Genomic DNA, 12685 nt, shown 5'->3' on the forward strand with positions numbered 1-12685 from the left:
AGAGTGCTAGCATAGGTATCCAATGGACGCCCGGCATCGGGGAGGGCGGGACTTCCGTTAGGGACTCATACTGAGAGCCTGCGCGGAAAGCTACACTTCCTTTTGCGGCTGGCGGCGAACGAGGACGGACTGCCATGAAGGCCTCAGGCACGGTAAGGCGGCCGCCGTAAGGCCGGGGGCGCGGCGTGAGCGGCGGGCCCCGCGGAGTGACTGTGTGCCGGGGTGGCTGGCGCCCTGCACGGCCGCCGGGCCGCTCGCCAGCCACGGGCCGCCCCTGGCGGGCGCAGGCTCGCGCGGCAACATGGCGGCCGCCGCGTGCTGGGCATCCGCGGGCGGCCGGGCGAGCCGCTTCCCCGGCCTCGCCGCTTCCCCGGCCTCCAGGGCTACAGAGTCAGGCCCGCGAGTCTGCCAGATCGCATGCACAGCGTCCACTCTGCTGACAGCAGAACTTGGAAGGCTGAGGCAGGAGGGTCGTCGCGAGCTTCAGTATAGAAAAAGATCCGGCTCCCCGAAAGAGAATAAACGAGAGATTTGGCTGTAGCTCGGGAGGGCGAGGCAGGCGCCCTCAATTTCAAAGCTAATTGGGGCGCTTAGGCGCGCATGGAGGTGGCGTTTGTTGGGCATTTGACAAGCGTCCATTGCGGCCCTTCTGGCTCTGAGATCCCCCAGCCTGGCGGCGCGCACTGGTTATCCCGGTACGGGTCAGGAGTTGAGGCAGCATTCGCTGTTTCCAAATAGGAGGCCGCAGTAGCCTGCCTGGTATCAGATTGTGAAGGACCACAGGAGAATTTTTTTTTTTTTTTTTGGTTTTCGAGACAGGGTTTCTCTGTGTAGCTTTGGAGCCTATCCTGGCACTCGCTCTGTAGACCAGGCTGGCCTCGAACTCAGAGATCCACCTGTATCTGCCTTCCGAGTGCTGGGATTAAAGGCGTGCACCACCAACGCCCGGCTGGAGAAAGTTTTTAGAGTGAGTCACAGTGACTCCGTGAGCAGGGGCATTGCTGCAAGCAGTCCTCCGGTGCTTGCTAATGAGAGGCACAGGACTGACCTGGGGTGGGGGACAGACAGGTGCCGTCTTCCTGACAGCTGGTGAAAAGCCAGTCTGGAGTGTTGAGGGAAGACAGTGAGCAGAGTGGCTCTGCGCTGCTTTGTGTATTTAGGAAGAGCCTGTGGGGTGTGACACAGGCAGGCTCCATGACCCTCTGCTTGCTGCCCTCTCTTTCAGCTTCGGGAGTACAAGGTGGTGGGGCGCTGCTTGCCCACCCCGAAGTGCCACACACCACCTCTTTATCGGATGCGCATCTTCGCTCCAAACCATGTGGTGGCCAAGTCGCGATTCTGGTATTTTGTGTCTCAGCTGAAGAAAATGAAGAAGTCATCCGGGGAGATAGTTTATTGCGGACAGGTGAGACTTGAGTCCCCACAGAATAGCAGTCCCTGGGCAACACCAGAGCCAGGGTAGCACACCTCACTGTCCTCCCCACCCACAGGTGTTTGAGAAATCACCGCTTCGTGTGAAGAACTTCGGGATTTGGTTGCGCTATGACTCCAGAAGCGGCACCCACAACATGTACAGGGAGTACCGGGACCTCACCACAGCAGGCGCTGTTACCCAGTGCTGTGAGTCACCCACCCAGCCCTCCTGCACCCAACCCAAGAACTTCCGCTGTCTGTAGCGGCTGTTTAAACAGTGGTGCACACAGCAAAAGGGGCTTTGTCGCCTTTAGGGGGCTGTGTGGTGCCCCCCAGAGTGAATCAGAAGGTTCTACAGTCCTGGGGGCAGGCGCTGAGGGTGGCTGGGGCTGACATCCTTCTCTCTCCCCAGATCGAGACATGGGGGCCCGGCACCGTGCCCGTGCGCACTCAATACACATAATGAAGGTTGAGGAGATCGCAGCCGGCAAGTGCCGAAGGCCAGCTGTGAAACAATTCCATGTGAGTGACCCTGAGTGGGGGCTGACGCAAGCCTGCAGGGGGTGGTTCCACCTGGTTGAGCCCTGGATATTTATTCTCTCCCTCTCCATAGGACTCGAAGATAAAGTTCCCGCTGCCCCACCGTGTGTTGCGGCGCCAACACAAGCCTCGATTCACCACCAAGAGGCCCAATACATTCTTTTAGACCACAGAATAAAGTCCTGCCTGGCTTGTTGTTTCTGTGTCCCTGAAGAGTTCCCATGGGGCCCCTAAACACAGGCTAGCCCTACCTGACAGCCTTAGCTCAGTGGCCATTCTTGGGTCTCTTTGTATAGCTGTGTACTACCACCGTAACTTTATTTCTCATGGAATGTGCAAGTGTGTGAAGCCTTGTGTGTGACATTGAGGTGGCTGTTTTCTGCAGTCTCCAGGGTGCTGGCTCAGGCCTGAGAATTCCAGTCATGAACCTAATCCACTCCCAGGACCTGATTGAGCCCCTTATCCTGCTGGTGGGAATGAGGCCAGCCAGGGACCTGGGCCTCCAGGCTCGAGAGTTATTCTTTTCCCTGATGTCAATGAGTGCTAGAGGATGGGTGGTGTGAAAACTGGCTAGGCAGATGGAGGGGTCATGGGGCTCCTTTTGGTCAGGTGTGGCCAGCACTATATCGGCCTGGGTGGATTCTGAAGGGGGTACAGACTGGAGTGATGGGCACTGGGTGCCCACCCCTCTGGCTCCTGGAGTCCAGATGAGTGGCTGGGTCAAGACTGCTGTCTTGCTGGGTGGTGGTGGTACACATAGAGGGCAGGTGAAAATCAAGACCAGCCTGGCCTGTGTTCCAGGACAGCCTCCAAAGTCACAAACTTGAAGAAGCAGGTTTCCTGCTGACTGAAAAATAGCACCAAATGTATTGCTCTCAGGTGTGGTGTCAAGTTTTAACACCTTGTCCTTATCTTTGGCGGCCAGAAGAGGGCGTCTGGTATGGAGATACGAGGTGTGTAGGTCCTGGGAGTTGCTTCCCCAAAAGCAGCCAATTTTCATGGTCACTGAACTATCTCCCCAACCAAAAAGGTTAGATCTTAGCTCCACTGCCCCCATCTAGCAAGAACTCAGGAGTGTTATGCTTGGCAGGTTCTCTGTCTAAGGCAAGAGCTGGTACCATGGCCAGAGTGCCACTCAAAGCTTTGGACCCTTGAAGAATCCACATAGAGCCACTGCAGCTCTTGCAGAGGACCTGGGTAGGTCCTGAGCACCTAAGTTAGTGATGCACATACCCGCATTCGGGTGCACCTGCCCCTTCACCTAGTTACACATAGGTAATAGGGTTAGTTACTGGTCGCTTGCTCCTGAATGCACTTTGAATGCCTTTAATCCCAGTGCTTGGGAGGCAGAGGCCCACCTGATCCACAAAGCAAGTTCCAGGGCAGCCAGTATTAACACAGCTGCATGCAGAGGGCAGGGGGATCTGAGTTCAAGACCATCTGGGCCAGGCACTCAGGAGCCAGTCAGGCAACTAACTGTCTTGAGTTCCAGGCAGGACTGGTCTATCAGACCAGTCTGGAAAAACTAAAAACTGGCACGACACGGAGCACTGTAAGCCTTGGAGAGCTAAACCAGCTATAGCTCTGATGTTAAAATATCGGGTACAAGACATTGCTGCTCGCTTGGTGTTGCCGCTAGTGGGTCCCCACGAGCCAGTCCAGCACCTCAGCTTCCCTGCCTCTGCAGAACAGCAGTCCTGGTTCGGGGAGGTTCTCCCTTCCCGTTCCTCACTGCTCCCTCCAGTCCCTTGGCTCCAGGATGCCTCATGAAGCTTTACAGAAACCGGAAAACCCTAGGTTCAAAGTCTTCACAGGGCACCTCCCAAACGGCACTCACACCCTCGCCAAGGCCTGGGAGACCACTGTAGCGGATCCGGCAGCATTTTCAGCCCCCACCCCTACCCCAGGTCCCTAGTTGCCATCGGGGCCCTGCTTCGAGATTCTCCTCTGAAGGAGGCAACGCCAGTCCGATCGATGGGGGAGCAGGACCCTTCGAGCTGGTTTGCAGCCTGAGGCAACCAGGGGGCGCGTACCGCAGGCGCTGGGTTGCCCGAAGCCTGAGGGGCTCGACAGGATATCAACCTTGGACACCCCAGATTCCCCACCAATCATCCGGGAAGGGTCCCACGCTGACAGCCCCGGAACCTCTGGCTGCATCGTCCCAAGACCCAAGCCCTTGGTCCACGACCAGCATCTTCTGTTCAGGACTCAATTCTAACGTCAAAGTACCAACAATTGCAAGAATGGGCGCCCAAAGAACGAGCAAATGAGCTTTGCGCTGGCAGGGTGCTCCACACTTGTCATCCCAGCACTAGGAAAGCCAAGGCAGGAGCGCCACAGCTTAGAAGCCAGCCTGTGGGAGGGGAGGGAGCAAGGAAGGGGAGGAGGACCATGCCAGGGCACACTCCTGTCATCAAAGCTTGGACTCCATGCCTGAGCTGTAGGAGGCCGTGCCTCAAACAGGCGCATACACGGGAGTGTGTGTGTGTGTGGTTGAGACAGATCCAGATCCAGACTGTCTTTTGGAGAAGCTGAGTCCTAGACCAGAAGGTATAAATTCTCCAAGACCTCACTTGGAAGCCCCGAACGCCTCCCACCGGGATTGGCTGGAGGGACAGAAGTCTGTCCCACTGCGAAGAGACGCATATGCCCGCTGGGAGCGACTCGGTCGCCCGCGTTCCTGTCTGAGCCCAGAAGCCCCCGCGAAAGGGAACCCCAGTGTGCGGCTCCTCCTAGCTCCGGGTACCAAAGCGCGGCAGGCTGTGCGAGCGCCGGTCGGAGCCTCCATTGACTTGCCTGTCTGGCCCTGGATGTGGGAGAAAGTGCCAGGAGACGAGAGCATCACGGAGGAGCTCCCCCAGCCCGCCCCCGCTGCCCGCACCCCTGCAGGCCAGCTTGCCCCAGGGCGGAAAGGGTGCGGGTCGCGTCCGCCTCCCAGGCTGGGGGCGGAGCCGCGCTGACCCTGGAGCCCAATAAATCCGCGGCGCGCAGAGCGAGGGGACCGACGGCACAGCGGGGATCCAGGGTCCCCGAGTCTCCGCATCCTTCCCAACCGGGTCACCTGTCCCCATGGAGGGCGCGCAGGCCGCGGCGAGGGCCACCTTCGGGCCCTGGGACTACGGCGTGTTCGCAGTCATGCTGCTGGTGTCCACGGGCATCGGGCTGGGGGTCGGCCTGGCCCGCGGCGGCCAGCGCAGCGCCGAGGACTTCTTCACCGGGGGCCGGCAGCTGGCAGCCGTGCCCGTGGGGCTGTCGCTGGCCGCCAGCTTCATGTCGGCAGTGCAGGTGCTCGGGGTCCCCGCCGAGGCGGCGCGCTACGGCCTCAAGTTCCTGTGGATGTGCGCGGGCCAGCTGCTCAACTCGCTGCTCACCGCCGCGCTCTTCTTGCCGGTTTTCTACCGCCTGGGCCTCACCAGCACCTACCAGGTAGGGCACCCGGTCCCGCGGGAAGGTTCCGGGAAGATGCCGCGGGCGTCGGGCAGGGCCAGGAAGAAGGAAGAGGGAGTCGGGTCCCACAGCTCGAAGCAGCCTCGAGCGGTGGCTGCCCGCTGACGCTTGTCCCCACGTGAGCCCGAACCGGGCCGCCCACCCGCGCCTGCAAACGCTTCAAACGCCTGCAGCGAGGCGCAAGGTCCCGCAGGGTTTCCCAGCTGTTCAACGCGTGGTGAAAATCCGGATGGCGCCGGCCTGTATTCTCAGCATTGTGCAGGCTGAGGCAGGAGGATTGCCATGAGTTCCAGGCCAGCCCGGACTCACCAGGGAAACCCCAGTCTCAAATGTGCGGGCGCAGCTAGGCACCTTGCAACCGTCCAGCAAGGGTAGTGACAATCTGAAGGCTTATGCCTGATCGATATCTCAGTGCTAGAGAACCTCGGGAGCAGGACTGCCTCGAGTCCCAATCAATTTGGTCTACACAGACAGACCCCGACTCAAAAGGACTCCATAAGCGCAGCTGGGCACCCGGGAGAGAGCGAGAACAGTGAGGGTGGGTGAGGGGTCGTCTGCCGGGTGACCTCCAACCCTGGCTCCCTCCGCAGTACCTAGAGCTTCGTTTCAGCCGCGCGGTGCGGCTCTGCGGGACGCTGCAGTACCTAGTGGCCACGGTGAGCCAGCCGCCCGCCCGGCCCAACCTGATCTCACCCACGCCCCATCCTACCTGGCCCCGCCCCTGCCCAGCGTGAGCTCTGCTTTCATGGGACCTGACGGGACCACACCCACAACTCGGCCCTCCTCCTGCCTGGAGACACCCTCCTGCCCTGCTCTCTTTTAACCCGGTTCCGCCCCTCCTCCCTGGCCCCGCCCTGTTTCCCGCTCCCTGACTGACAGTCCTCCCCACCCGCAGATGCTATACACAGGCATCGTGATCTATGCGCCCGCGCTCATCCTGAACCAAGGTCTGACTGGTGGGCGGGGAGGGACCGGGAGATCAGGAGCCCAGGCTGGACCTCGCGTTAGCAGGAAGAAAGCTGGAGGCCTGACAGGAGGTGTGTTTTGCAGTGACCGGGTTGGACATCTGGGCTTCGCTCCTGTCCACGGGAGTCATCTGCACCTTGTACACGACGGTGGTGAGTGGGCTGTGGCTGCCGCATGGTCTTATGGGCGACCCCAGGCGGGCAGCACCATCCTAACTCCCCTCTCCCGAGCTAGCCCCTGCCTAAACTGGGCTCCCACGGTCTTTCCTACCTAAGGACTGAGAGGTTATTGTGCAGGCGCATCGGCTGAGGCTGGATCTAGCAGCCCTGAGGGGCTTTGCCTTGCCCTGGGTTCCCTGGTCCCTGAGCTGTGGCCTCTGCCTTTCCAGAGTGAGCTGGTTTCAGCTGGAGCTGGCTGAGAGTCTGGCCTGCTCTTCTCTGGGTCCCATGTCTTGGCTGTGCCACCTGAGGGGCTGGCGTGGGAGGCTGGACTTCCAGTGAATGCGGGAGAAGGCAGGGGAATGACAGTGTGGGAAATAGATGTAGCTGCTGTTGGGGTCACAGCGGCTCTGGGGAGGCTGAGGCTGGAGACTTGTAAGTTCTAAGCCAGCCTGGGCTACAAAAGCCTTAAAAACAGGGTAATTTTAATAGGTTTTGGACTATTTGCTGGGGCGTCCAGTGCAATAGCATCTTTTTCACCCCTTATTTTGATTAACCCTCCAACCAACCACAGGAAGGTACAATATCCTTATTTTACACGTGGGGAAACTCAAGAGGAGCCTTGCCTTGGTTCCCTGAACCACAGGAAGCCAGGCAGGGTGGAGTCTAAAGCCTCTTCCCGGCTCAGTCCTGTCCCAGCAGCTCTGGACAGGCCTGTGACCCGTGTTCCCTTTCACGCGCAGGGCGGTATGAAGGCGGTGGTCTGGACAGATGTGTTCCAGGTGGTGGTGATGCTCAGCGGCTTCTGGGTGATCCTGGCCCGCGGCACCGTGCTCATGGGGGGCCCCTGGAACGTGCTCAGTCTTGCCCGGAACCATTCTAGGATCAACCTGATGGAGTGAGAGAGAGGGCTGCATTCTGTAGCCCAGGCTAGCCTCACATCTATGCTTCAGCCTCCCCAGCACTGGGATGATGGGAAGATAGTTTTTGAATTGTCCCTTCCCCCCTCCCAAAAGGTGTCTCAGAGGGAAACAAAACTCAACATAGAAACTCCTACTGGTCAGGCGGTGGTGGCGCACGCCTTTAATCTCGGCACTCAGGAGGCAGAGGCAGGCGGATCTCTGAGTTTGAGACCAGCCTGGTCTACAGAGCCAGTTCCAGGAAGCCTCCAAAACTACAGAGAAACCCTGTCTCAATAAACAAAAACAAAACAACCCCCCCAAAAGAAAACTCCTATTCACACTTCAAAACTCACTGCAAATGTCCCCTTAGGATCTAGAATAGCCACGGGTGACCTGGAGAGTGGGACATCTTCACATGGTCACTAACCTGCCTCATTCCCTACTCAGCTTTGACCCTGATCCTCGAAGCCGCTACACCTTCTGGACTTTCGTGGTGGGCGGCACGCTGGTGTGGCTCTCCATGTACGGTGTGAACCAAGCCCAGGTACAGCGCTACGTGGCCTGCCGGACGGAGAGCAGAGCCAAGCTGTGAGTATGCGGGTGAGGGACCCACGCAGAGGTTTCTGGGAAGGCCCTCCCCACACATTCCTAAGGCCACCCCATCCCCTCAGGGCCCTGCTTGTCAACCAGCTGGGCCTCTTTCTGATCGTGGTCAGCGCTGCTTGCTGTGGCATCGTCATGTTCGTCTTCTACAGAGACTGTGACCCCCTCCTCACCGAGCGCATCTCAGCCCCAGACCAGGTGAGCTCACACGTCAAACCCGGAGTCCTCCCTTTCCACCCTTCCCCATCTAGGGGGTGGGTGGGGCTGGAAAAGCACTCCTTCTAGAGGGCACAGTCTGCGGACATCTTGAGATAAGATCTCAGAGAAGGGCCTGGGGGGAAAGGGAGGTGAGCAAGGGGCAATAGGGAGCCATGGTGGGTGTGTGATCAAGCAAGAGGAGCATGCCAACTAAGAGTCACAAAGATGCCTGCCCAGTACACCAAAAGCAAAAAGAGAAGCCACCCACCCGTGTCCCATGTGTCACAGCCAGCCGCCTCTGTCTCCCCACAGTACATGCCGCTGCTCGTGTTGGACATTTTTGAGGACCTGCCTGGAGTCCCTGGGCTCTTCCTGGCCTGTGCCTACAGTGGCACCCTCAGGTGACCGTCCTGCTCACCCCTCGGCTGTGACTCAGTCTCTGGGGGCTCTGATCCATACTGACCGGCCATCTCCTGGAGGATGCTAAGTTCTGACCCTGTCCATCAATTATGGAGGAGGTGCCTAGGCAGGAGCTGCAGCAGGACCGTGTCTAATGACCGGGCTGAGGCAGCTGTGCTGTGCCCTGAGGCTCTGCCCTTCCTTGTGTGTCCACCGGCAGCACTGCATCCACCAGCATCAATGCCATGGCAGCCGTCACTGTGGAAGACCTCATCAAGCCACGGATGCCTAGCCTGGCACCTCGGAAGCTCGTTCTCATCTCTAAAGGGCTCTGTGAGTTTGGGGGCCCAGGGTGTGGGCCCAGGGTGGTACGCCACACTAATTGCGATACCCTTCTGTGCAGCCCTCATCTACGGCTCAGCCTGCCTCACGGTGGCTGCTCTGTCCTCCATGCTGGGAGGTGGTGTCCTCCAGGTGAGACCCCAGCCCCACCTGCCCCGCACCCCCCAACAGGAGTCCTAGCCAAGGCTCAGGGAGATGCCCAGGCCGCGGAGGACACTGGAGGGGCAGGGCTTGGCGGGGTGAGCACCTGTCATTCCAGAGGCTGATGCAGGACGATGAGTTCAAGGCTAGCCTTAGCTACATAGAGAGGTCGAGGGCATACCTGAGACCCATCACTGTGGTTGTCTACCAACCTTCGTTGAGAAAGAGGATTGGGGAAACGGGTACAGAGTAGTCTCTAGGCCTGCAGTGGGACTCCATAGTGTAAACTGAGTCCCGAGAGACGGTGACTAAGCCCAGCCCTTCTTCACCTGCCTCCCAGGGCTCCTTCACGGTAATGGGCGTCATCAGTGGACCTCTGCTAGGTGCCTTCACGCTGGGGATGTTGCTCCCAGCCTGCAACACGCCTGTGAGTGGGGAGGGTGTGGGCCTGGTCTGAGGGGCGTGGCCAATAAGAACCGCCCCTCACAGTGGCCTTGCCCCCAGGGCGTCCTATCTGGGCTGGCTGCAGGCTTGATTGTATCCCTGTGGGTGGCCGTGGGGGCCACACTGTATCCGCCCGGAGAGCAGATCATGGGAGTGCTGCCCACCTCAGCAGCCAGCTGCACCAATGCCTCGGTCCTCATGGGCCCACCCGGAGCTGCCAACGCCTCCAGCAGGGTCCCCAGGTGAGCAGCCCAGGTTGGGGTCTAGGGTGTGATGTCAGGGTGTCAACTGGAAGGGACTGGCTTCCTGGGACAAAAACAGTCTGTGCAAAGGCCCTGGGACCAGGTTCAGGTTCTAGAGGCTACAGGGATGTGAGCTGGGCTTAACAGGAGGGATCAAAGGCAAAGGAATTGGCTGGCTTTTGACTTTTTGTATTTAGTAGTTTTCAACAGAGTCTCATGTGGTCCCAGAACTCTCTAAGTAGTCAAAGATAACAAAGAACAAATCCCTAATCCTCTTGCCTCATGCTGGAGACTAGGATGGTTGGGGCACTAGGATGTGCCCCAACATATCTGGCTACTTTTTCTTTCTTTTTTTAATGATTTTTTGGGGGGTGTAATTAACACCCTAAAGAACTAGCCATAAAAACTCAGGTTTAACTGTCTAAAGATGGAAGCAGCGGGAAGATCACAGGTCATCCTGAGCTACTAGTTAGTTTGAAGACAATTTGGGCTACATTAATAAATTAACATTTTTAATTCTCCCAGCTTCTTGGAGGATAAATGTTTTGCGTCTCTGGATTTATCTCTTCAGGGCTTTCATATAAATAAATCTTAGAAAATGTGGGATTTTATGTCTCCAGTTGTTTTGAAAGTGAGTGAAGCATCCTCCCTTTTCACGGCTGAGTAATATTCCATTGAATGAATATACCACAAGTGTGTAACTGCTGAACAGTTAATGGACATGTGGGTGGTGTCCCAGTTGGGGCTGTTGTGAACAGAATTTCAATAAACCATTGTGTGCAAAACCAAATGTGCATAGGCTTCTCCTCCCAGCACTCAGGAGGCTGTGACTTCAAGTCCTTCTTGGACAACTTAGCTAGGCCTTGTGTCAAAAGGAGGTCTGGGCTGGGATATAGCTCAGTGGCTGAGCACTTTTCCTTCTAGAAAAGTAAGAAGAGAAAATGTTCCCTGCCCATCTGAACCCTTCCAAACTTGGTCAGGTCCCATTGACGTTTTTCTGTGAGCACCTCTGCTTAAGAGGTCTATGGAGGTTGACCAGAAGGTTTTGTTTTGTTTTGTTGTTTTTTGTTTTTTTCTAAGCATTCAGTTTCATTTAATTCCAAGACCAATGGGCAGCCATGGTGGGTGGGGAGACCCAGCTCCTACCCAGGTCTGAGCTGACACAGTGGACAGTGGTGGACAGTGGTGGACTGGGTGCTGCGGGCAGACAGCATCTTGTGCCCCTTCTCCCACCCTAGCTCCGGAACGGAGGCAGGCCGCCCCGCCCTCGCGGACACCTTCTATGCTATCTCCTATCTCTACTATGGGGCTCTTGGCACGCTGACCACCCTGCTGTGTGGTGCCCTTATCAGCTATCTGACAGGTAAGTGCGGTGGCTTCCCTCAGGGGCCGCTCATCCTCCTGACTCCACCCCTACTCCCCGAATGGAGATCTGGAAGGGCTCCCCATCTGCAGTGAGCTGGCCCCCCTAGGCTGCTGTGGGAACTTGGGCAGGTTCCTCCAGGAGAGTCCGGGCTAGGGCCCTGGGGGTGAGGGGCGCTGTCCGCGGTCCTGAAGCCATATCTCGGCGTGGGGAGGTTCGTGGGCCCCACAGAATTCTTTTGCTTGGGTTTGAGATGGGGGAGGGATCTCATCTGTAGCTCAGGCTGACCCTCACACGTGACAATCTCTTGCCTCAGCTTCCTGAGTGCTTGGATGGCATGTGTGCATCACCGCACTCAACCCATGCTATATATCTCTTAATTCATATTTTCCTTTTGAGACAGGGTCTCAAATTCCTTATGTACCTGAGGCTGGCCTTGATCTTAGGATCCTTATGAGAGCATGCACGGCCGTACCTGATATATGTGTTCTGGGGATGGAAGCTCGGGGTTGCTTGGTGCACCACAAGCAAGCACTCTACCTCTGAGCTTCCAGCCCATTGCTAGCCGGCCACAGCGCCAGCCTGGGTTGCGCCTCTGATAGAGCAAGTTGGCGCCCTCAGAGTTTTGCTGAACTTCCAGACACTAGGGTTGAAACTGTGAATGAACAGAAGGTTGGACACTCTCAGCCTGCTGAGCGATAGTGTCCAACTGTGATGCCAACACTCCAGAGGCAGAGGCAGGAGGATTGCCATGAGTTCCAAAACAAAATGGAGACCCTGTCTCAAAAGAGAAAAATAACATAAAACTAAAGTAAACCTGACTCCCCACCAGTGAGTCCCTGTCCTCTCGCCCCTCAGGCCCCACCAAGCGCAGTTCCCTGGGCCCTGGACTGCTGTGGTGGGACCTCGCTCGGCAGACCGCATCTGTGGCCCCGAAGGAGGACGCAGCCACCCTGGTGGAGGACAGCCTGGTGAAGGTCAGACCCAGCTTGGGTCACTGGGCTCCAGGGCCGTGGGGACCCAGCGGGTGCAGCCCCAGGGGCTGGGCAGATTCCTCTCCGCTGTTAAAGCTGCCCCTTTCCCAGGGGTTGACACACATGAGCACTGTCTATTTTTATCGTGTCTGTTTTTTTAAAGAATTATTTCCTGCCTGTGGCGGGGAAAACTGGTTTCCCCTCGAGAGAGAGACACTGCTGAAGAAGATTCTTAAGATAACATTAGTTAATTCAGAATTACGTAAGAAACAGGGGGAGCTGGCTGGAGCCGAGCCAGGGAACTGCAGAGCCAGTGCCCCAAAAGTGGGAGACACTGTCACCTCCTGAGAGACCAGAGTGACACAGGTGACACCAGACAGGAATGTGGAGCGGGAGGACAGCCTGAGCTACGCAGCAGGCTTGAAACCTGCTGGGCCCATGAGAGACTTTTGTTTGTTTTGCTTTGTTTGTTTTTCGAGACAGGGTTTCTCTGTGTAGCTTTGGAGGCTATCCTGGCACTCGCTCTGTAAACCAGGCTGGCCTCGAACTCTGC

At 57.5% G+C, this 12685-nt stretch overlaps 2 protein-coding genes and 1 non-coding gene across 7 annotated transcripts in view; all 3 read left to right on the forward strand.

Annotated features, from left to right (window-relative positions):
• Window positions 1-6: 6 nt before the first annotated feature.
• On the forward strand, window positions 7-2150 carry Rpl18a (ribosomal protein L18a). Its single transcript, XM_027394765.2, has 5 exons — window positions 7-152; window positions 1226-1405; window positions 1491-1620; window positions 1826-1935; window positions 2027-2150. Exons 1-5 carry the CDS (start codon window positions 135-137, stop codon window positions 2117-2119), a joined length of 531 nt encoding a protein of 176 aa, XP_027250566.1. The 5' UTR covers window positions 7-134; the 3' UTR covers window positions 2120-2150.
• Window positions 1642-1773, forward strand: LOC113833406. The gene has a single exon (XR_003481054.1). It is a non-coding gene; the product is annotated as a small nucleolar RNA SNORA68 (small nucleolar RNA).
• A 146-nt stretch (window positions 2151-2296) lies between the features above and the next one.
• Window positions 2297-12685, forward strand: part of Slc5a5 (solute carrier family 5 member 5) — a 12364-nt gene continuing 1975 nt past the window's right edge. The window contains exons 1-14 of one of the 5 annotated variants that reach the window (XM_027394764.2): window positions 2297-5379; window positions 5991-6056; window positions 6296-6347; window positions 6451-6518; window positions 7268-7422; window positions 7874-8014; window positions 8098-8227; window positions 8540-8628; window positions 8847-8959; window positions 9030-9100; window positions 9450-9536; window positions 9614-9795; window positions 11034-11158; window positions 12017-12135. In XM_027394764.2, coding sequence (XP_027250565.1) covers window positions 5023-5379; window positions 5991-6056; window positions 6296-6347; window positions 6451-6518; window positions 7268-7422; window positions 7874-8014; window positions 8098-8227; window positions 8540-8628; window positions 8847-8959; window positions 9030-9100; window positions 9450-9536; window positions 9614-9795; window positions 11034-11158; window positions 12017-12135 — 1755 coding nt within the window. In that variant the 5' untranslated portion in view covers window positions 2297-5022. Of the gene's footprint in view, window positions 5380-5990; window positions 6057-6295; window positions 6348-6450; window positions 6519-7267; window positions 7423-7873; window positions 8015-8097; window positions 8228-8539; window positions 8629-8846; window positions 9101-9449; window positions 9537-9613; window positions 9796-11033; window positions 11159-12016; window positions 12680-12685 lie in introns of those variants that run through there. The other 4 variants (XM_027394762.2, XM_027394763.2, XM_035450401.1 and 1 more) reach the window with 4 other exon arrangements.

This window comes from Cricetulus griseus, assembly GCF_003668045.3.
Source record: "Cricetulus griseus strain 17A/GY chromosome 1 unlocalized genomic scaffold, alternate assembly CriGri-PICRH-1.0 chr1_0, whole genome shotgun sequence".
Taxonomy (NCBI): Eukaryota; Metazoa; Chordata; class Mammalia; order Rodentia; family Cricetidae; genus Cricetulus; species Cricetulus griseus.

What these genes read in the sequence shown, in the direction of transcription:
- Rpl18a (XM_027394765.2), top strand. An exon ending in AGATAGTTTATTGCGGACAG is followed by an intron (nt 1,406 to 1,490) that starts GTGAGACTTGAG and finishes CCCCACCCACAG; the next exon opens with GTGTTTGAGAAATCACCGCT. An exon ending in AGGCGCTGTTACCCAGTGCT is followed by an intron (nt 1,621 to 1,825) that starts GTGAGTCACCCA and finishes CTCTCTCCCCAG; the next exon opens with ATCGAGACATGGGGGCCCGG.